Source organism: Cervus elaphus, chromosome 10 (assembly GCF_910594005.1).
Source record: "Cervus elaphus chromosome 10, mCerEla1.1, whole genome shotgun sequence".
In the NCBI taxonomy this organism is placed as follows: Eukaryota; Metazoa; Chordata; class Mammalia; order Artiodactyla; family Cervidae; genus Cervus; species Cervus elaphus.
In genome coordinates, this window is record NC_057824.1 from 54,721,389 (window position 1) to 54,744,643 (window position 23,255).

The 23,255-nt window shown below is 65.1% G+C and overlaps 1 protein-coding gene across 1 annotated transcript in view; it reads right to left on the bottom strand.

The window, feature by feature from the left end:
- Window positions 1-613: 613 nt before the first annotated feature.
- ELFN1 (extracellular leucine rich repeat and fibronectin type III domain containing 1) overlaps window positions 614-23,255 on the bottom strand; it is a 57,716-nt gene continuing 35,074 nt past the window's right edge. Inside the window, 2 exon segments of the mRNA XM_043915451.1 lie at window positions 614-3,100; window positions 3,102-4,126. Coding sequence (XP_043771386.1) covers window positions 1,496-3,100; window positions 3,102-3,923 — 2,427 coding nt within the window. The 5' untranslated portion in view covers window positions 3,924-4,126 and the 3' untranslated portion in view covers window positions 614-1,495.

A 23,255-nucleotide genomic window follows, 5' to 3' on the forward strand; every position in this document is an offset into this window, starting at 1 on the left:
TAGGAAGAGGGCAAGGCCCGGGCCCCTGCAGGCAGAGCGAGGTTGGAAGGCTTGACGCATCCCGCAGCGGGGTCCGCTGTCCCTGGGGGCTCCACCCCCACCGTGGGCCGAGGATGGGGTGGGCGCAGGGCCCCCCACGCGGCCAGCGGTGCACAAGGCTCCCAGATGGCGTCTCATCCTCCAAGCCTTGCTCTGGCTCCCGGGGCACCTGTGACCTTGGCAGCAGGCAGCCGGCCACCTGGACGGACCTGGTGCCAGCTGGAGGTTGGGGTCCAGGCTTCCGTGGAGGCTTTAGAGTCTGGTGTTCATAAACACACTCACACCTCTCCTGCCAGATTCGGGGCCGAGGCGGGTCTTCGGGGCTGCAGGGCCAAGGGGCCAGCTCGGGGCTAGGGGCTCCAGGGGCCTGCAGCAGCCAGATCTCGGGGCTCCCGCCCTGCAGCTGTGTGTCCAGCGGCTTCGGAGGGGCCCCAGCCCTCTTCAGCTCACCCCACTCCCACCGAACCCTGCCAGCCACATGCAGGGTCGGACACACACCTACCCACCCGTGCCCGGCGCCCTCAACCCTTTCTGCCTCGTCCACACCGCCTCTCAAAGCCACGCCCCAGACCAGGGCTGGCTGCCCCGTCTCCCAAGGGCCTCACCTGCCCCTAAACAGAGGTCACTCACACTGCACACCTTGCCCCAAGTCCCAGAGGAAAAACCACTGCAAACAAGTGTTGGAATTTTTTTCCTTTGCAGAATTATTTTTTTTTAGTAGACATAGTCTTTTTTTTTTTCTTTCTCATTTTACAGCAAACATTGCAAATATAGAAATATTTCTCTATACAACAGGAGGACAGTGTATAGTGGGGGCAGGGCTGGAACGCACACTGCCGGCCCCCGCCACCCCGCCATCTGCAGGCACAGCCCTCCTGCCCCCGAGTCCCGCGGGGCTCCGGGACCATGCCGGAGGCCGCCTGCGTTCGCTCTGCCCCGGCGCCCCGGCCGGTGGCGGCGACAAAAGAGACGGACTAAATAGAGTCCGCAGAAAGCCATGGACAGAGGAGTCACGCAGGGCCAGGCGGCCATACCCCTCCACGTCCAGCGTTTTACGTCTTTTAAAGAGAACTTTAAAAAAAAAGAGAGGGAGAGAGAAAGAAGGCAGAGAAGAATCAAAAGATAATGAAAAAAATCCCCCCCGCCCCCCATCCCTAAGACACAGTTTTCGGAAGTCCCTTGTGTGTGTGCACAGTGTGTGCGCACGCGCGCGTGTGTGTGTGTGTGTGGACGGGCCCCTCCCACCGGTGGAAACGTCTCAGGGCAGGTGCACGCGCTCAGCCACGCGCCCCTCCCGTTCGGCCTGCCGGCGCCCCTCCCCACTTGGCCCCAAAGCCCGGGGCTTCAGCAGTTGCGGTCTCTGTGCGCGCGCGCGCGTGCGCCGTGAGTCTCTGGGTTACGGATGCTGCGGTGGCCTCGTGCGCTCTGCGGCCCGGGCGCGCCCGCGCGGGCCGGCTCAGGACTTGTGCTGCGCCGACACGCCCTTCCAGTAGTCCAGGATGTCGTGCAGGTCCTCGTCCTTGGCGAACTGCACCTTCCTCCGCAGCGCGTGGCCGGCCGCCACGCACTCCCCGGCGTCCCGGTGCCGCCGCCGGCTCAGTCTGAAGCGGCCCCAGAGGCTGCGGGAGGCGCGGCAGGCATACTCGGGGCTGGAGGCGTAGCTCAGGTGGTGGTACTGCGGCGACAGCGGCGCGTAGGCCAGGTCGCGGGGCCGCGGCCGCGTCAGCGGCTCCAGGATGGAGGCCTTGCGGCAGCCCAGGCTCTCAGGGGGCGCGGGCGGCGCGGGGGGCTCGGCGGGGTGGGGCCCGGGGTACGAGTGCCGGTGCTCCCCGTACTGCCGGCCCTTCTCGGGCTCAGCCCGCAGCACAGCGGCTGCAGGCGTCACGGTGAGGATGGCCTCGGCCGCGGGCGAGCCCTTCTCGATGTACTTGGCCTCGTGCAGCGCGGTGGGCTCGGCGCGGTAGGGCCGCGGGCTGCGGGCGGAGCCACTGGAGGAGGAGCTGGCCCGTGGGGCCCCGGGGGCGGCCTCCAGGCTGTGGTGCCGCTGCAGGCCGCAGGCGTCCTGGTAGGTGGGCGCCAGGAAGCCACGCTTGCCGGCCAGCGGCTCGGCCGTGGACACGGCCCCCGGCTTGCTGCCCTGGAAGGAGGTGGACTCGGCCTTGAGGGCATCGATGCAGTTGTTGATGATCTGGTTGACCTTGTCCACCTCCTTGGCGATGGTGGAGATCTCGGCCACCGAGCTCTGGCTGTCGGGGCCCGACCGGCCTGGGTCCCCGTCCCTGCGCTCCACCTGCTCTGCTGCGCGCACCTCCATGTAGCCGCCCTTGCTACCCTTGGGCGTCCCGCCGCCCTCCGCCAGCTGGTACTGCTCCACCTCGCCGGGGCCAGCGGGCAGGTACGGGATGCGCGTCACCGCCTCGGGGCCCAGCAGCGGGCCCTGGGACAGCGGCGCCAGGCCGGGCGCCTCCAGCTCGGGCCCGTACTTGAGCTCGATGATGGTCTTCTTGAGGCTCCCGGCCGCCGCGGCCGCCTGCTTCTGCTTGCCCTCCCGCCGCCTTCGCCGCCGCAGGCAGTAGTAAACGGCGCCCAGCACCAGCACCATGCCGAAGAGGCAGCCCAGGACGGTCATGATGTAGTGGGTGGCTGTGGAGGGGCTGGGCACGGGCCCCGGCGGGCTGGGCGGCTGCGGCAGGCAGATGGTGAGGCAGGTGTGGTTGTGGTGCAGACCCGAGCTGCTGGACACCACGCAGTAGGTGTAGTTGGTGAGTGCGTGCAGGTTGGTCAGGCGGATCTCCTCCCGGGCCCGCGTCAGCCTGGACACGGTGGACGACTTGCTGTTGTTGAAGTGCTCCAGCGTGTACATGCGGGTGAACGGGCTGGGCAGCTGCACCGTGATGGTGGCCGAGTTCTGGGTCAGCTGCTTGACCTTGATGAGCGGGCGGGCCTCGGCCTGCGGGCCCAGCGTGGGCAGGGCCACCAGCGGCGTGGTGCCGTCGCCGGAGAAGCACTCGTCGTCGGCGCAGGGGGCCTCGCTGGGCTCCGCGGGCGGCGCTGGGGGCGGTGGGGGGGGAGCGGCCGGGCGGGGGGCGGCCGGGCACGGGGCGCGTCTCTGCCGCGTACGGGCTGTCGGTGCACACGGACTGCAGCTTGCCCAGGATGCTGCGCTGGCCGTGGCGGCCCTGGCCCAGCAGGAAGTAGCCGGAGTAGAGGGGCGGGGACTCGCACTGCACGCGGTCGTGGGCCTGCGTGGCGTTGGCGAAGGCCGCCAGCCAGCGCAGGAAGCCCAGCAGCTCGCAGGAGCAGTAGAAGGGGTTGCTGTAGAGCTCGCACACGGAGAGCCGCGCCAGCCCCGCGAAGGTGGCGCTGTGCAGGCGCTGGATGCGGTTCATGGACAGGTCCACGTTGACGATGTTGGGGCACTCCCAGAAGGCGCCGGGCGCCACCGCCTCGATGAGGTTGGCCTGCAGGTACAGGTACTCCAGCTTGCCCAGGCCGCGCAGCACGCCCTCCGTCAGGTTGCGCAGCCGGTTGTAGCCGAGCTGCAGCACCTGCAGGTTGAACTGGCCCGAGAAGGCGCCGTCCTCGATGTAGCCGATCTCGTTCTTGGTGAGGTTGAGGTACGTGAGGTTGCCGAAGCGGCTGAGCGCCGCGTACTGCACGCTGCGGATGCGGTTCTCGTTGAGCCGCAGGTCCACGATGGTGCTGTTGATCTGCTGCGGGATGGCCTCGTAGGGCGGCTGGTTCTGGCTGCAGATGGCCAGCCACACGAAGCCCTTGTCGCCCTCGATGAGCCAGCAGTCGCCGTGTGCCAGCCCGCCCGCCTGTAGCAGGGCGGCCGCCACGCAGGCCCACAGCCACGGAGCCCCCCGCCCGCACGCGGCCATCGGGACCCGCCCGCGGGGGCCGCCCGCTCAGCCTGCCTGGGGCGCGGGGTGCGCGGGAGGGGAGGGCGCCCGCCTGCTCAGCGGCGTCCCGGGCGCATGGCCCGCACTGCGAGGGGAGCGCCTCCCTCACGGCCGGCCGCCTCGCTCGGTCCACCCGCGTCCGGCCGGGGCCACGGCCTGCTTCCCCATCGGTCCAGCCGGTCCTGCGGGAGACGAAAGGGGGGACGGGTCAGCAGGCCTCCCCATGGGCGCAGGTCCGGTGCAGGCCTGCACCCAGCCCACGGGACGTGGAGGCGCGTCCAGGGTGTCAGTGATGAGGAAGGGGCCCCGGGGGGCTCAGCGGGGCTGTTCCCTGACCCGGGGCAGGCGTCCGCCGCCTCTTCCTCTGCAGACGCCTTGACACGTGGGAATCCAGCGCCAAGCTGGACAGGTGGGCACGCCAGGAGCGAGGCTGCCGTCACTCAGCCAGGAGTGACGGGGGTGACAGGTGCCGGGGAGGGTGGCTCTGAGCCCCGCCCTGGGTCCTGAGCTCCTGTCAGGGGAGGTGAGGACGCTGCACTCTGGGCCTGCTTCCTCCAACAAACCGTGGACCCCGAGGCTGTCACCACCGAGTCGGGTCCCGGTAGTAAGAACTGGGAGGAGAGTGCCCCCCGGCTCAGCTGAAGACACCGCTGTGGCCCTGATGCCTCCCGCCTGACCGCCCCCCCAGCCCTGGGTCTCGGCTGTGAACACCTTGCTGTCTGCTCCCCCAACCCCTGAGCTTCTCTAGAGCAGGCCCTCCCAACCGCACGCTCACCCCCACCCCACGGAGCCCGCGTGTACGGGGAGATGTGGCCGGACGGCCGCTGGGTTGGTCCTGCTCCCCGGGACTCCCCTCTGCCCCTCATATTTCTCCCTCAGGACCGAAGGATGGGGGTGTGTTTGCTTGTTACTGTTTGGATTTACAGCGGCCTCTGTAACCGCTCTGTGGCCTGGCAGGCAGCCAGCTGACTGTATTTCACTGATATTGACGTTTGCAACTAGTCCGCACTGAGGCGGGTTTAAATCAGGAGAAAAAAATAATGGTTTCTCTCCCTTCAGAAACTTCATCAAGAACAGTTCTGAGCTTGCTCCTGCAGAAGAGCCTTTCTGATTTAAAGCGAGGGGAAGGGTCAGCAGGGGTGGGGACGGGAGAAGGTCCTGGCATGGCCCAGTGCTGCCATGCGACCCCCAGGAAAGCTCGGGGCCTCTCTGGGCCCAACCAGAAGCAACTGGGAGAGGGGCGGCCTGGGGGTGGCTGGGTCCCCCTCCCTCAGGGAGCAGCCCCAGGTCCCCGTGTGGTCGTCCCGTGATGTGAAATCTATACCCCGTGGGGCATCCCGGGGCCGTCGCCGCCACCTGGAACCCACCCCCGCGCACCTGCCCCATCGTCCCGATGCTGAGATGGGGGCTGCACTGGTGGCCAGAGGCCCAGAGTGGGCCGGGCAGCAGGGTCTGTGCCCAGGCAGCAGGTGTGGGCGGGAGCGCCAGGCTCCCCGGGCCCAGCTAGGAGGTGCGGCCTGATCATAATCACTTTTAATCTCTTGCTCAAAATAACCCAAAGTCAAGTTAAGGAGGATTACAGGCCTAAAGAACCCTTATCTCAGGGCTGCCCAGCCTGTGCCACCCCCATGCTCGGCACACCTGGGCGTGCGGTGGCCGTGTGTGTGTGCACGCACACACACGCTGGGACCTGCGTGCCTGGAGGTGGACGCAGCCTCACCCCAGCACCCGAGGGCGTGCCGGCAGCTGGGATCCAGCCGGGCGGGCGCACCGCCTCCTGCCCTGGCTGTGAGAGTCTAAGAACTGTGCTGGGGACCAGGCTCGCCCCGCGGGCACCCCTGCCCGGAGGCCGCCCATCACGCGGGCAGGTGTGACAAGGAGGCATGACTGGTCCAGCCACCCTGAGCCCCTGAGCCCCCCGCCCCCAGAGCCTCGGCTGAGCGGGAGCCAGGCTGGGGAGGCGGCGCCTCGGTGAGAGTGTGGGCGGCATCTGCAGGCCGTGCCCCCGCCGCATGCAAGCGCTGCCTCTGCCCCGTGACTGCGGCCTCCGAGGGACCCCAGAGCGCTGCCCGCGCACATGGGCAGGGGGCGGGGGCAGAGGGCTGCGGCCAAGGTCGCCTGTGAGCAGCGGACAGCGGTGCCTCGTCCCCGGGGGGCCCCTTGGGCACCGTGTGCATCGTCATCCTGAACCTCAGCAGGCGGGGGAGGGCGGACCCCACCCCCAGGGCCTGGGAGCCCCGCGGACGGGGCACCTCGGGAAACAGCTGGTCGTCCACCTGGGAAGGTTCAGAAAGTTCCACCAAGCCCCCCCGCCCACTCACCCCCTGCCCCCTGGGCGCCCCATGTCTCTGCGCATACCCCGGGCCCAAGGGTCCAAGAGACCTGTCCCGCCCTGCACCCTTGACTCAGGACCCGGCCCGGGTGGAGCAGGGGCCTCACCCTGCCCGGCCGGCCCTCGGCCTCTCCGGGGTCCCCATGTCCCCTGCACCTCTGACGTGGGCCCACCTCCCACCCCGGCCCCTCGCAGCGCCCGCCGACCGCACCAGGGCAGAGGGCTACCCGCGCCTCGCCCGACAAGATGGCCACGGTCTCAGGTGGGGCGGGGTGCTAGCAACGCGGCTGGGCAGTGATGCTGTTGGACACGTTCTAGAACCTTCCTCAGGGAGACAGCAGGACTGGACAGCCTCAGGCCGCACCCCCTCCCCTGCCTTCCTTCCCAGGGCTGTCAGCGGTTCCATGCCTCCCCGACCCTCCAGGCAGCGTCCGGCCTCCGCCTCCCAGGCCACCTGCTGCTCAGAGGGGCGCCTCCCTGTCCTTGCAGGAGGCAGCCCCGGTGGCCCCGCCCCCCGCCCTGACCCCTCACTGTCCCCCAGCCCCCCTGGTGCTCTCTCCCCCCCAGCAGTCACAGTGCTCCTCCGTGTACTTGACCTGCTGCCCTCCCTGCCCTGGGCCCCAGACTCAGACACAGCTGCTTCCCTTCAAGCTCAGACTCCCGATGGGGCACATCCTGGCCCGCGCTCCTTGTGCAGGAACCAAGTTCTGTCCTCAGGTCCCCCCTCCGGGCCGCATGCGCCCAGGCCCACGACTGCAGTGCCCACACCACTCCCAGCCGCAATCCCCGCTTCCCGCCACGCCCACTGTGCACCCCCCAGGCCAAGCCAGCCCCTTCCCTTGTGGCGATGAAGCCCACTGCCCCTTGCGGTCTGCTGGCACCCACACTCCACCTCCCAACAGCCCAGGGACCGGGAGAGCCTCACGGGACCCCGCCGTCCCCACCCCGAAGGCCAGCCACCCTTCCCCAGGCTGCAAGGGGAGCAAGACCCAGGCGCCCCACACGGACCTGCCAGGGCCTGCCCAGCACCTCTGCCCTCCAGCGGCCCCAGCACAACCGCTCCGCCAGAGGGCGTGTCCTGCTGCTCATCAGAAGAGGCCCCTCCTCTCGGGGCGGGGGAACCCCAGGCCAGCGGCCTCCCCTCTGAACCAGCTCCTGACTGTCCGTCACCCCTTCCTCTCTGCCCGCCACTGTCTCCTGACGGGCTCCTTGTCCTCTTGATTCATTTTTTAGATGAATGTCCTCCCTGGCCGGGATGTGAACTCCAGAGGGAAGCATCCAGACCCCGCCATGACGCGCCAGGCCCAGCGCTGTGCCCAGCGCGTGGGGGGCGCCTGGCCGGGCAGGTGCGCTGTTTCCTCATCTGAGACATGGGGGAGGGGCGCCCAGCTCACAGCACAAGCTGCTCTGTTCACGGGGCCAGCGGGAGCTGCCCCTACGCCCGAGGGCCACCCTGGCCTGAGTCCCGGCACGGCCAGGAGCGCGTGTGTGACGTGCCCGTCCTGTGCCCAGGAGGACACAGCCCCCGGCACGAGTCACCGTCACGGCCGTCGGGCCCGCAGGCCTCACCACGGTCCTGCAGGTGAGGGGACGGCACGGCCACCACGCCCTCCGGGCCCAGGGGAGAAGGGACAGCAGGCCCCCCAGAGCCCCGTCCCCGAGGAGGCCCGGCGGGGTCGCTGAGCCGAGCCCGGCATTGCGTTTGCTCCTTCACGTCAGCACTACAGCCTGGGTCGCTGCTAATGAAGTGAAGAAATGTGGCGGTTCCAGGCTTTTAAACTTCTTATGACTGGATTTGCATAATCACGGGCGCTGTGCGGGGACAGAAGCACCTGTTTATAAGACACGGGGTGCGGACAAGGGCCGGGCTGGCCAAGGAGCCCGCCGCCCGAGAGGCGAGGACTTGACGCCTCCGGAGGGCCGCGCAGGCTGAGGCCCAGGCGCGGGAGTCACGTACCCACGGCCACCTGCCGTGCCCGGGCTCTGCCGACAGATCACGTTTACAGCTGACGTCTGCTGGTCTCCGCAGCCTGGCGCTGCCGCAGAGAGACGGGTCGTGGGGGGCACGAGGCAGACAGCGTGACCCAGACCAGCCATGGGGCCTGCCCGCGAGAAAGGGCGCCGAGCCAGCAGCGACCACAGGTTCCCAGGCTGGGACTGGCACGCTGGCCCCGCCGCGCTCCGGCTGTGACCCTGGGCGGTCACCCGGCCTCGCTGAGCCTGCTGGCTCCTCTGTGTGTGACCGGAGGCGTCCCGCGTGGGGTGCAGCGTGGGGTGCTCTCTGCGCCCTGGTCTCCCTGCAGCTGCCCGCCTGCAGACAGGGAGGAGCCCTGGGCAGCGTGTCAGCGAGCCGCCCGCCCCCTGCCCCCCTGGGTGCCCACGGAGACTGGCGCGGGTGGCCCAGCGGCGCTGACTCAGCGGGGCTGGCGCCTCAGGAGCTGGCCACGGGTTGGGTCCGTGAGCCCCTGACCTCGGCTGCCCGCGGCCTCGTCCTCCGGGGGGACGGGCTCACCCCTGCCCTCCGTCCTCAGGGATGGAGCCGGTGCGGGCCAGGCGCCCTCAGGCCTCACCCTGCCGGCTCGGAGGCTTGGCGCCCAGCCCATGTGCAGGCGTGCCCTCTTCCTTCCTCCAGGACCCTGCACGCGTCAAGTGCCTACTGTGTAGCAGCCCGCTTCTCCCGTCTGCGGGGAGGCAGGTGTCAGCGTCACACAACTGGACGCAGGGGCGCGGGCTCAGGGCAGGAAAGGCGTCGGCGCAGGGGCGCGGGCCCTCCCAGAGCGGGGGCAGGAGCACAGCGCGCTCCGCCACTGTGTGAGGGTCCCCGGGGCCCAGGGAGGGCGGCGGCTCCAGGGGACGGGGGAGGTGCCTGAGCAGGAGGCTGGGGGCTGGAGTCCTGCCCACTCCCCCCTCACCCGCTCCATCACCCCCCGCCCCGCCAGGCCCCCACTCAGGAGGCTCAGGAGTTAATTAGGGACCCAAACATTTCATGGTCTGTTATGCTTCCACTGGGCATCTTTTTAAATTAAAAAACATGATGTACGGCATCGTTGGAGGGAGAAATCACTTTGCAATGGTTTCCTGCTTGGTGCTGGCAGGACGTAGGCGATGGTAGCTGGATGGCCTCCGGAGGGGGGGCTGACGCAAGACCCTCTCCAGGGAAGGGTGGGGGTGCCCGCCAGGCCCTGTTCCGCTCACAGCCCCAGGGCCCTGGCGCCAGGAAGTTCTGTCTTCAGTCGGACCCGAATCTCTCGTTCTGAGGGCTGGCCGGTCCGAGCCTGGACGCTGAGATCGTCTCTTCTGCTCCTGCTGGTGGACCCTGAACCAGGGCCCTTCCAATGCCCTGAGCCCTGAGCCCAGCCTGGCAGGGGGCAGGGCTGCCACTCAAGCCGTGGGGAGGGCCCAGGGCCCCCTGTGCTCCGCGGCCCCAGGACCCTGTTCACGCAGTCACACCTCTGCACACGCGGGCCCTGCCTCACTTTGCTGGGCTGTGATTATTCATCAGAGCATCCTTCCTGGCCACGATTAATCGTTTTAAAGATTTGGGGCACGGTTTTGGAGCAGAGGTTATAAATGAACAATTAGCCCTCAAATGCTAAATTAGTATGGGAAATAAAGTCGGTCTAAGAGCATGTGCAGCGTCACAATCAGGACGCGTCTGCAGAGCCCAGGCTAGTCTCGGCAGCCAGCACAGGTCCGCACGGCGCTCGGCAGCAGGGGGTCCATGTGGGAATCGCAAGAGCTGTTCACACCGCCCGGCAACCCAGGCTGCTCCCAGGGAGCCGGCGGACGGGCGTCTGAGGACGCGTTTCCCTGCAACCTGCGCCACCGAGTCCCCAGAGGCCGCGTCCTTCCAGGAGGCTCCCGCCATCAGCTGCCCCGCACACGCCAAGAAACCCCCCAGACACATCAGGCCCGTGCTCCAGCCCCACTCCGAGCGGCCACCGGCCCCGCCGGGTCTGAGCTTAGAAAACAAACCTGGAAGCTGCCTGGTCTCATTGCACCCGTGGCCGCAGCTTCCAGAGGGGACGCCACCCACAGCCAGGCCTGGGCCAGTGCACACACTCGTGCGTCACCACAGACACACTCGGCTCACATGCGTGCGTCACACGTTCATGTGCGTGTCACGACAGATGCTCATGTGCGTGCGTCATCAGACACACTCGGCTCACATGCGTGTGTGACCACAGACACCTGTGCTCACGTGCGTGCGTGCATCACCACAGACACGGCATGGTTCTTGCTGGGCTGCTCCGCCCGTGGGGACCGCGGGCCCTCCTGGGACCAGACACCCACCTGTCTGAGCATCCCTACCTCTGCATCCGTCCATGCAACTTGCCTGCAGCAGAGAAGGACTCGGGCACACAGAAGGGTCAAACCTCACCCGCCCTTCCCCCACTGCAGGCACAGTGGGGGCGTCAGGACTCAGCCCCCATCCCGGGGGGCTGCTCAAGCCCGTCCCCCTCCCCCACAGCCGATCAGGCCCTACCCACCCCCCGCACCCTTCCTGTTGACCTACGAGGCGGTGACCAATTCATCTCACACTTTCCCCAAAACACTGTCTCCTCTGCCTGGAACACCCCTCCGCCCACCCCAACCCTCCGCAGCCAAGCGTCCTCCATTCAGACTCCGGGCTGGGGCTGGGGTCTCCCCTGGGTAATGCCCAAAGTTGCTGGGGCTTGCCCCACCATGACCCCACACCACCAGGACCAGATCCCCCGTCTCCCCACCTGTCAGATCCCAGGCAGAAAGCCCGTGGCCAGCAGGGCCAGGTCCCTGTGTCTGCCCGGCACAGAGCGGGCAATGCTCTGAGCCCATGGGAGCCCCCATCACCAGAGGACATGCCACTCGCCCCGGGACGCCCCCCACTCTCCTCTCTCCCGGAGGAGTTCTTGTGGGGCCCCTTTCATTTGCAGATTACCCCCATTTGCGCAGTGAGCTGTCCCGAGGTCACTCTCTGAGGTGGCCTCTGGGGACTCCTGTTCCCACACGTGCACACACTGTTTAAATCACTTTCTCCACTGGTCAGAACGGCCATCATCAAAGTCTACAAGTGACAGGTGTGGAGGGAAGGGAACCCTCCTACACGGTTGGTGAGGATGCAAACGGGGTGCATTCACTATGGAGAACAGTCTGGAGGTTCTTCAAAAAACGAAACCCGGAACTACCGTGCGATCCCGCTCCTGGGGGTGTATGCAGAGAAAAACTAGTTCAGACAGAGACCCCAGTGTTCACTGCACCAGTGTTCACAACAGGCAAGACGTGGGGACAGCCTAAACGCCCGTCAGAGAGGAGAGGATAAAGACGGAGTACACGTGCACAACGCAGTCCTGCTCAACCACAGGAGGAGGAGGGAACGCCGTCTGCAGCGACACGGGCGGCGCCCGGCGGAAGGACGGACGCCGCGTGACAGCCCTCACCTGTGCCCGCGAGCCCGAGACGCCGCTGAGCGTTCGTGAAACAGGCTCAGCGGACAGACAGGCGAGCGGCTGCCGAGGCGGGCTGGCGGGGGGCCTGGAGCAGGAGTCGGGGGAGCGGACGCAAGCCACACGCAGCGCGCGGCGGTCCACGCGCTGTGGCCCAGCGACCGGCTTCGCGGGTGGACAGTTTTCCACGGGCGGGGCGGGGTGGTGGTGACGGTTCACGCGGCCCCGCGCGCGGCAGATGGAGCTCCGTGGGCTCGTGTGCCCAGCCCCTGCTGCGTGGCCAGCTCCTCGCGGGCAGCCTCGGGCCGGGCACCGATCCACAGGACGGGCAAATGCAAGGTCCTCCTGTGCCAGCTGGGACGCGCCCACACTGTGTGATAAACCACGGCGGAAGGGAAGACACAGACGCACACACTCGTGTACGTGAATCGCTGCTCTGCGGCAAAGACCCACACAACACGGCACGCGTCAGCCAGGCTCAGCCAAAAACAACATAAATCACTGCGCCTGTCAGCAGCTTCCGCGTGCAGAGGGGGAGAATCCTGTGCACACTCTTCGAGGTAAACCTTTTAGAACCATCTCATCCCACCCTTCAGAACACGCCACCAAGGTCCGGACGGGGCTGCACGAACCCGTAAATTGATTCTGGCAGAGCCTCCAGGTTGACGGTGTTCCAGCGTGGCTCACGACACTACTGCTGTTTCCCCCGGCATCTCTCAGGAAAACTTTAGAGTTCTTCCTAATAATCCTACTTTTTTCTTGTAAACGCGTTCCTAGGGATTCGGGGAGGGTTTCTTTGTTGCCACTGTGACTGGGAACTGTTTACTTCATTATGTTACCCAACCAGGTGCCGCTGGTACAGAAGAAAATTATTGATCCGTGTACGTCTGCGTTCTGCTCAGCCCAGCACCTCCGCCAAGTTCTCATATTTTTTCACTTGGTTCTCTTGGGTTTCTAAGCTCTCAAATAACATTGTCTGCAAATAATTCCAATTCTTTCTCGTATCCCATTTAATTCTGTTTCATGTCTTATTGCTACATCAAGAATATCTGGACAATGATAAAGGGCACACTGCTGGGTATTTTTTAATAGAAGTTTCTGAGTTGGACTCGAGTCTCGGTCACCTGGGTGACACTGGCTGTGGAACTGAGACGCAGACGCTTCACTGTGGCAAGAAGTTCCCCCTCTGGCTCCGTTTTCAGCGGTTACTTTAAAACACTGGTGCTGGGTTTCATCACAGGCCTCTTGTCATTCATTCCCACGGCATTATGACTTACCTGCTAGCACTATGTATCACATTCATAGCTCTCTCTACTATTAAGCCATCTTTGAATTCTTTCAATAAATCCTACATAATCATGGCAGAGTCTCTGCCTGATATTCTGTGGAATTGAATTTGCCTGTGACTTACCGAGGATTATTGATCTACTGTTCATGGGTGACATCCCTGTGGGGCTTCTCTCCGGGGCCATCTTCACAGTTTGCGGTCTGGGGCCCATCTCACTCCAGCCTCCTGGTTCTGTGAGCCCAGCCGCCCCGGAGAGCCGCGCAGAGAAGTCCCACAGGCCCGTTTGCAGGGTGCACGGCCGTCTCGTCACGGGAAGCGTCACCTGACCTGTCTTCTGTGCATTCCGGGTTTGCAGGAGTCAGGTCTGCTCAGCGCAGGTGAGCAGCAGGGAGACCTCAGCTGAGAAACTTCAGGACTGGCGCCTCGCTCGGGGAAGTCCTGCCCTGGCCTCCAGGGGCCCAGGGCGGTGCGGGGAGGGCTGCGCAGGGGCCTGGGAGGGAGACCCAGCCCCTCGGTGAGGTCAGGGTCACACCCTAGCGGGCCTCTGCGCCATCCGTGAGGACAGATGGATGTCACATGGGCCCAGAGACACCAGCAAGAGGAAGGCACAAGCCCTCTCAGCCCGCCCCGTGACTGAGGGGAAATCGCGATTCATGGGGGAGGCGAGGCGCGGCCCTTACAGCAGACGGTGTCCCTAGACCTCCCTGCCCTGGGAGCTGACCGCCCCCCAGCCCCAGGGGGTCTCTCCGCACCCCTTGAAGCAGGGGGCCCGACTCCACTCTGGCGACAGCACCCATGGAAGGAAGCCGTGTCCTTCCTGGGCACGGCCCTCAGCCAGGCCGCCAGGGATGCGTCCGGTCTGGGAAGAGCCGCCAGCTGACAGCGGCTCCTGGCATGTGTGGAGAAGCTAGGGATCGAGGCGGGTGGCGTCTGGTGTGAGGGTCCGCGGCAGACAGAGCTGCCCCTCTGCCCCCGGCCGGCTCTGTCAGTCCTCGGCAATCTATGAAAACGTCAACCCCTAACACAGCAAACATCCCTACGGCTGCAGGGGCAAGACCGGGACTGGGAGACACCGCTGCTCACAGAGATGCTCGGGCAGGCGCGGGGTCTCCCGTTCCCACCCACGCTGTGCCCAGAGGTGAGCCTGGCCCTCCGCGTGGGGCTGGGCGTGCAGATGGCGGAGGCCAGGGCGCTTGGCACCTGAGTCTGCCCCGCCCCTCCAGCTCATGGAGGACCGGGCAGAGGGGTGCTGCTTCCTGCCGACGGCCAAGCGTGGGGAGGACTGAGCGCAGACCCCACGGACAGGGGGAGAGGTCACCCATGGCCCTCTCAAGTCCAGGGGCTAGAGGCAGGGCACGCGGACACGGCCAGAGCCTCCCGCCAGGAGGAGCCAGGGCAGCCCACGGCCGCCCTGAGGCCTTTGGTCACTGCTGGAAGGTCGCAAGAGGCATAGGGAAGACTCAGCCCGTTACCTGGCCTTGAGCCTAAGGAGATCCCCCCACCAGGTTAAAAGGCCTTGTCTCCATCATCCCCACTGCTCCAGGGAGGAAGACCACGGCTGCACGCCTCGGCCACTGAGGTGGAGGGGACACCCTGGCGGGCAGCCTTGGAGACTCCCCGCTCCGTCGCGGGGACAGACCTCTTCCGCAGTTGCTCGCTGGCTCACTCAGTACTTACTGAGCACAAGGCGCTCACTCAGTACCTCACAGGCGCAGGGCACAGCAGCTGTGCTCAGGTCAGAGTCTGCGAGAACGACGCAGACCACAGGATGGCTCATCCCTAAGCTGACCTCACACCCCGATCCCATCACTCGGTGCTCTGCACGCCCACGCCCAGCCGCACACACGCAGGACGCCACTCACACAAGCCCCAGAGGTGGGGCGCAGTCGCCCACAACGGGGGATGCAGACCTGAGGCTCCAAAACCCCCCGTGTGTCACGAGGGGCTCATAAAGAGCGCAAGCAAAAGCCTGCAGGAGGATCGTCAGCACAGAACGTGGAGAAGGACTTAGCTTCAGATGGAGGCGGGCAGGATGGGTCCCAGGGGTGACGGCGGGTGTCTGTGGGGTGACAGCGCGCGGCACGAACATGCTCAGGGCCCCCGGCCTGCACGCTGCGACGGTGACTTCACGTTCTGCGTGTTCTACCACCACCAGAGCCTCAGGAGGAAAGCCGGACGGGGGCAGGGTCCGAGAGGGCTGCACGGGGGCTGTGGCCTCGGGGGTGGGGGTGGCGGGGCACCGGAATGCCCTCTGTCCCCTCCAGGGTGTCCCCGGACGCGGCAGGGGACCGGGTTACTTTCACGCTGGAGAGGAGCCCTTTCAGGCACTCACACTATCATTCTTCATACCTCGGGTGGCGTTAAATATTTTATAATTAGTGAAATATTTATTAGAGATTTCTTAAATATTTGAGACAGCTTAAATATTTTACAACAGATTTTAAAGTGTTTTGAAAAGGAATGGACCGCTGTGTGAGACTGAGCTCCCCGTCACCTGAGGAGTGCTCGGACAGGCGGGCGTCGGCGCGGGCACTCGGGCTGGAGGGGGCGGCTGGAGCGACGGTCTCCAGACCGGGAAACCCGGCGGAGCCACTCCTGAGCTTCAACCACGCAGACCACCGCCCCCGCCCCAGGGCCGGGCTCTGGTCCCCACTCAGGAAGTCGCGCAAGGCCCCGGGGTCTGTATTTGTTCCGAGGGCCTCCTGGCTTCACGGGGGCTCGCTCTGGTCCGCGCGTTGTTTCCAGGCCCCAAGGACCAGGCCAGTCTCAAGTCAGGACAAGGCTGTCGGCTTCACGGTCGTTGAGTCAAGGGTGATGCACCAGCCCTGAGCTTGATCCCTGGAGTTCAGGCGAGGCCGTCGACGCCTGACGTCGCCGTCAGTCCTGATGCCACGCCGTCGATGCGTGACGCAAGGGCTCCCCCAGCCCAGTGTCGGGGCTCAGGACCACGGGGAGGCGAGGCCGCAGGGCCGGCTGGAGCCCGAACCTCCCCGCCGTCCATCCGGGGCTGCCGGCGTCACAGGCGTCACGACCCCCGGCGGACGGAGCCACCCTGCTGCCTGAGGACGCAGGGGCACGCGCCTCTCGGAGGCCCGCGTCCACCCGGGGTCTCTCCGGCCAGGCCCGGCCTCACCAGGCGCTGGTTAACGTGTGCTGGTTACACTCGACCGCACGGACAGGTGCGTAACGCTCCCGGCGGCGGCTCCCGGGAGAGGCCGCGTACTCGCCTCACGGCGATGGCACTGACACCGCAGCCTCTCCCGCCCGGTCGACAGAGCGAAGCCCCTACTACGCGCCAGGCAGTCTGCACGGGTGAGCCGTCCAGCGAGGTGCCCTCCCAGCCAGCCTGAGGATTCTCTCCGAGAGAGCCTCCCCGCTCTGGCCTCTGCTCTCTGAGGCTCAGAGAGGGCGAGGAATTCTCCCCGGGTCACACGGCAAGGTCACAGCAAGATCACGGCAGAAGCAGGAAAAGGGCCTGGCCGTCCTGACCCTCTCCCGGGGGCTCCTCTGGGCCCGCACCCCGAACGTCAGGCCCTGTCACAGCCCCAGGGCCGGGAGTCCAGGCTGAAGTCGAGAGAGGGGTCAGTCGTGGAGCTGGTTCCCTTCTGCCTGCACCTCCTGGCCGAATGGGGTGAGCAGGAGGGCTGAGCCCTCGGGCTCTGCAAACAAGCTGCCGCTCGCCAGACAAGGGCCCTGGGCAAGCCGTGGAATCTCTGCGTCACTGCTTCCGTGTCAGAAAGCCAGCAGCTGCCCCCCAGGGCTGGGAGAACCAGTTACAGGCCCGCACCTCACTGCTCCCGGCGTCTGGCATCACAAGCGCTGACACCCGTTCATGTAAGCGCTCTTAAGCGCAGCAGCGCAATGACGGGCCTCATTCTGAGAAGAGGAAACTGAAGCACCACAAGAGCAAGTGGCCGGGCTGGGAGCTGGACCCGGTGGACGGTGTGGGCTGCCCACTGGACCGTCTGGGCGCGCGGGGCCCAAGTCCAAGCCAAGTGTCAGCATCCAGTCGTCCGTCCTTCAGATAATAATGCAAGGATGCCCCAGTTCACTAAACACACAGAAATCCCGACAGCTGGTTCTGAGAGAGGGAGGCCCAAGTACTGAGATGGGGAGTGGGCCCGCGGGGGGGACGGACCCAGCCCAGGAAGGGAGAGGCGGTCTCAGGGCCCGCGATGCTGCAGCAGGCGGGGCTGCAGGGGTCTCCGGATCCACGCTGGGCACACTGCTAGCTCATGAGGCCAGGCAGAGGGCGGTCTGGTCCCCAGCGGCCCCACGGGCCCGGCGGGGTCACAGCGCGTGGCTGCCCAGCCCGCCCCCGCCCATGACCTCAGAGCACTCTCTGCACCTGAGGCTGGTCGGGGGTCTGGCTGGCTGCCCCTCTCCCGAGGCTGGGCGGGCCTCGAGGGGAGCTGGAGGAATTAAAGTGGGTACAGGCTGGAGACTTGGAACCCTGGCTGGTCCCCACCTTCTGCTCCCAGCAGAGGGTGGGTGGTGGTCCCAGGCCACGTCCCAGTGAGGGCTTCCTCGTGACGAGGGGAACCAGGAAGGAGACAAGTGACGTCTCCGGGGACAGCTCCAGGCCGGAGCAGCGGTGCTGGGAAGGAGGAGCCGGAGCCGGCGCGGGGTGAGCAGGCCTCTGGGGTGAGGGTGCAGGTGCCGCCTGACCCCGGGGTCTGCTCCATCCCCATCTCACTGCTTATCGCCTCCCCCATTTAAGAAGCATCCTCGGGGCCCTGCGGTGCCTTCCGTTTTCAGGTTGACGGCAGGGCTCCGGGCTCTGCTGCACTTGGCATGCGCAGCCGCCCAGCCAACTCGGCCCCTGCCCCTCGATGGGGCCCGTCGCTCCCACCCTGCCCACCCACCTCCAGACAAAGGGCGAGTGAGCCCCCCGCCCCAGCACGGGCCAGATGCTGGGCCAACTGGGATGCAGACCGAGGCGGGGAAGACAGAACTCTGACCGGCCTGAGCAAGACGGGACTGAGCGCTGTGGGGAGCCCACTGCGGAGGGTCAGTCCCGGGTCCAGGTCTTGGCCAGGGGCCTCAGAGGTTGAGGAGACAGTCTGCCCCTGCAGAGCCCTGGGTGGGTGGAAGGGAGAGAGGGGCAGGGCCTGTGAGGACATGCGGGGGCCGGGAGGCTGGAACCGGGAAGGGGGTGGCGTACGGTGAGAGGACCCATTGGGACAGACCTGCTGGGAGCTGTGATCAGACCGGGGCACTGGGGAGCCAAGGAAGGGTCAGAAGGGAGGAGGCAGGACCGCTCTGGCTGCAGATGGAGAAGGAACTACTGCTGGGAACAGTGGGTGCAGGGAACAGAGAGGAAGCTGCAACAGTCACGGAAAGAGGGAGGGCGTGGCTCTGGAAACGGACAGACAAGACGCAGATGAGCCCCGAAAAAACGCGCACCCGCAGGTACAGAGGGACGCAGACGCTCACAGCAGCACTGACTGGACGCCGCCCGGGGCCCAGCGACGAGAACACGGCGCCAGGGCACGCAGGCCCCGAGCACCCGACGGCGTGACGCGTGTCCCCACACGCGGCTGTGCAGGGAGCCATTCCCAGAATTACGAACGCAGACGGCGAGTGGCCGCCCTCGGGGTGGTGACTGGAAGGGACATGAGGCGAGCCTCAGAGGGCAGTGATGCCCTTGATCTGGGTCCTGGGGACACGAGTGTGCCTCGTTCGTAAAAGTTTATGGAGCTTTCCTGTGTGTGTGTCACGCTCCAGCGAGTCCAGAGCGAGACAAAAGGGCACAGGAGAGGTCAGACCAACGTCCCCTGGCTTACTGGGTCATGGGGGCCGGGGCAGCGAGTGACGGCCGCTCAGTGCAGTCGGAGCCGCACCCCGCGCCGACGCTCAGCTGGTCAGGACGCTGGACAGCTCCGGGAGCCCGAAACTCAGAACTGCACGCTCCCTGCTTCTCCTGCCTCGGGGACACCCCACCCCTGCAGCGCTGAAACCCAGGCTTAGAGAGGCTGATGTCCTGGGGCGGGGCTGAAACGGGGGCGTGGCCGAGACCCTCTGCCACCAACCAGGGCTGGGGCCTCACTGTCCCTGCACAGGAAACGGGCAAGTTGATCTGTCTCTACACAGGGTGACCACACACCCAGGTTTCCCCCGTTTCCGTGTAATTATTAATATCGTCTTTTTACTCTCAGAAGCGTCTCTCGACTGGACGCTACATCACAGAGTCACCCTCTCGGTAGGGTGGCAGGGGTGCCACCCTTGGCCACCGTATTTAAAATGTACAAGACCTCCTCTTGACCCGTAACTTTCAGTAACGGCAAGCTTCCTGCCCAGACCAGTGCGGCCCTGGGGTGAATCTGTCACATGCCGGCCCCTGCCCCGCTCACCAGCCAGGCCGGCTGAGGGTGCCCCTGCACCCACTTCTCCCCACAGGCCACAGGACGGCCAGGAGGAGTGTGTGACCACGCTCTCTGTGGTCACCAGTTTCTATCTTTCTCTTCCTTTGCTACTGGATCCAGTAAAGACTGTGGTTGCCAGTCTCCCTTGCAGCTAGGCGTGGCCTAAGGTCTAGCCAGTAGGCTGTGAGTGGGGCTGAAGTGCACCGCTGCTGAATCACTCCCTTACAAGGAATGGGCATGCACCTTGCCCACTCGGGATGCAGATGGGATGGTGGGAACTGGAGCAGCCACTCTGGTTCCAGAGACAGAAGCCACAGGTTATAGAGCTGCCCAACCAGCCCTGGGCCACGGACCTCTGGGTTGGAACAATAAACAAACTTCTACCTCATTTGAACCACCATATTTTCAGGACTGTCAACCACTCTCCACACGCCTTTCCCAGGGGTGGTCACTCGGGGGCCGCGGGAACTGACCTCAGGTGCAGAGAGGACCGGCACACAGTCAGCGCTCAGCGAACGCATCCCCCCGTCCTGTCCTCTTGCCCACACATCCGACTGGTAGAGACACATCTCCTGAGCTCTGGGCCACGTCCCTCCCTGTCAAATCCCCACGAGAAAACTCTGCCTGCTGGTTTCCGCACTGGCTGCCCTGCCCAAGCTCCCCCGGCCCCAAACCCCACTCCTTCCCGACTCCCCTCCTCTCCCATCACCCCCACAGCTGCCGTCACCCCCGCCTGGGCAGCAGCCTCCGTCCCTGGACCCTGCCCTCCTGCAGCCCTAGCCCTGGGTCCACGGCAGCTGCTGGAGTCCCAGCTCAGCAGGTGGAGCTGGGGAGGGAGGCGCTGAGTCACCGGGGGGGTGGGGGGGGTGGGGGGGGTGGGCCGCAGGCCCCACATCAGGGGGACATATCCGCACAGAATGGTGTGTGCCCACATGTACAGAATGCGGACATCCCCGGGGAGGGGAGGATGGGGAGGCACAGGTGGGTGCCCCTCGGGGCCTCATTCACTTCAAAGAACCCCAAGCAGCCGCCATCACCCTGTCCTATGGATGAAGAGCAGAGAGGTTAAGCGACTCACCCTTGATTGCATGGCTGCCCAGCACTGCGACCCATATTCAAACCTGGGGCCTGGGGTGGGTCCCCACACTGGTACCAAGGAGAGGGGTCCGGGGCAGAGGTCGGGTCTAAGAGGGAGGGGTGAGAAGGAGCTCAGGCCGAAGGACCAAGCCTGGGGCAGGGTGGACACAGGAGCAGCAGGCAGGACCCCCGGAGCCCTGACCTGCAGGAGAAGGAGTCCCCGGGGCCAGCTCCGCCTGAGCCCGACCCTCCTTCTGCTGGTTCAGCTCAGAAGCCACAAGGGGCGCTTCCCAGGAGGAAAAGAAAGGGTAAGGTGTGGGAGCAGAGACGTGGCCCCCAGTGGCCTGGGCCAGCCCCGGGCTGGAGGGACACAAAAGCCAAAGGGGGCTTTGCCAGAGGCAGGAGGGGGTGGGGACCCAGGCCCCGCCCCCCTGGCAGCGCTGTACAGGCTGACTGGGCCCTTGAACCTGGACACCGCTGCAGGTGGCAAGGGTGCCCTGGGCGAGGGGAAACTGTACTGGGGGGGGGGAACCATCCTTAAACTGAGCCCCCTGTGAGCGGCAGGGCCAGGCGTGGGCGGAGCAGGGGAAGGATGCCCTCCGTGACTCAGCTCACAAGTGCCGCACGTGGCCTTGCAAACACCACAGAGGCAGGCGATCGTGGACCACAGCAGGCAAAGAGAATGGGCTCAAGTTGTTGCCCCGCAACAAGGAACAGACTTGGCCAGCATGCTCCCTTCCCTTCACCTCTCCTGCTTTTCCCACCTGAGATGCAGACATGATGACTGGAGGCACAGCATCCTTTGGGAGGCCATGAGGACAAATGCTGGGACTGGCCAAGGGGGAAGCTACAAGAAACCTGACCTGCTGAGTCTCCTTAGACTCTGCACGACCCGCACTCGTTACGCGAGAGAAAAAGGAACGCCTTCATGGGGTTCAGCCACACAAGTGTCAGGCTTCTGTCTTGTGCAGCCAAATTCAATCAAGCTGACACAGCATAAAATACTGCTGAACAATTTCATTAGAAAGTTACTCTCAGTTTAATTCTTTTCAGCGCTTCTGATTACATCAAGAGAAAGTCTCAGGTCAGGGCTAGCACGTCTTGAACACCTCTGCACACTTGCTGTTTTCCCTTTTTAATAAAGCGATAGAAGGCCTTGGGCTCTGAGCCTCCCCTGAGCCCCAGCATCCAACTAGAATTTAATAACATTGTTTTGTTTCCAGTGAATTTATTTTTATGATTATCAATTCTATTTATGGAAAAGAAGGCTTGTTTTCCATTTGTAGTAGTGCCATAAAACTTCCCTTTTAAATAAATGTATTTAAGTTTTTAAAAAGTAAATTTACTTAAGAGGAAAAACAGTAAGCATGCAGTCAGCGGGAAGGCGGGGGTGGGGGGCGGTACGTGGGTGGCTGCTGCGGATGGTCTCTGGATGGTCCACCCCTGGGCTCTGGGCTGGATGCCCAGGGGGTGCAGGGGTTGAGGCCAGCCCTGGACGCACACTGGGGACTGGTCTCCGTTGCTTGTCCAGCCTGGGCCGGGAGTGGGTGTCTGGACCCCCAGCGCCGGGAATTTCTAAAAGGTGAAGCTCAGCGCTGTGGGCTGGGTGGTCAAGTGATGAGCTGTGGGCAGGGTTTTGAAGCCATTGTGGTAACCAAGCCACTAACTCAAAGCCTCAGCTCCTTCCAGCCTGTCTGTGTGAGGCTCTGACTTCAAAAGCGGGGCCTCCAGGAGCGGGCGTGACCTTTTGCTAATTAGCTCGGGCTGTTTGCTCTGCAGCCGCCAACTGATCTCTGGACAGCAGCTCCAACCCCAGCCACTGCCGCCTGTCACCTTCCGGCAGATAAATAGCTGCTCCTTGGAGAGGTGCGGGGCGGGGGCGCGGGGGGGCCTGGCTGGGGGCGGGGCAGGGACGTGTAGGAGGGGGGCGCGTCCTGACAGTTGCTGGGTGGCAAGTCACCCCTATGTCATGCTGGCTCTGCTGGGGAGAGCATCACCCCCATTTCTCAAGAAAACCGAGGCCTGGAGAGGGGAAGGGTCTTACAGGGGGGCACCAGGCTCCAGCTCTGCCGGCTCCCAGACCGCCCGCTGCAGCCCAGAGGGGCCCACGGAGGCTCTGTCCTTGGTGCTGAACACGGGGCCAGCCCAGAGCGGGCCCTGCCCCACGGGTCACCTGGGGTCATCAGAGCGCTCAGAAGGTCCATCCTGGACTCTTAGTCACTGCTTCAATAAAAGCAACTTCTAGGGACAAGGCCTTTGGACCAGGAAACGGAGGAGGAAGGAGGCAAGAATAGACTGAGAAAGTTCAAGTCACTAAATGACAAAATGTTCTCTCTGGAAGGGATCTGGGAACAACCGCCCAACCCCCAGATTCCAGGAGCAGATGAGGGCAGGGCGCCGGCTCCTCTGCCAGGCCCGCAGGGGCCCGCCATCTGCTTTGCCACCTGCCTTCCCAGGTGGGGTGGGGCTGGGAAACACCCATCCATTCATCCCACAGACACTCATTCAGGTCTGCCTCCCGCCAGGCTCACTGGAACACGCAGCCTGGGTGAGCGGAGGGCTCAGGGCCAGAGCCAGGGGGAGGCCCAGACCAGCTCGGGCGAGCCCAAACCCGAACAGCCTGCCATGAGCTGGGAAGGGCAGGCGCCTGCGGGGCAGGGAAGAGCTAGGTTCATGGAACGTGATGGACCAGCGACGCTCCTGTTTCATGCTTGGGGTGGGCTGGGGGCCGGGAAGGGAGGGGGTGCCCACCTCTGTTTCCTGAGCGCCTGCCGGACGTGGGGCAGTTGACATGTCCCCACTGAGGCTCTCCTTATGTGGGAGGAG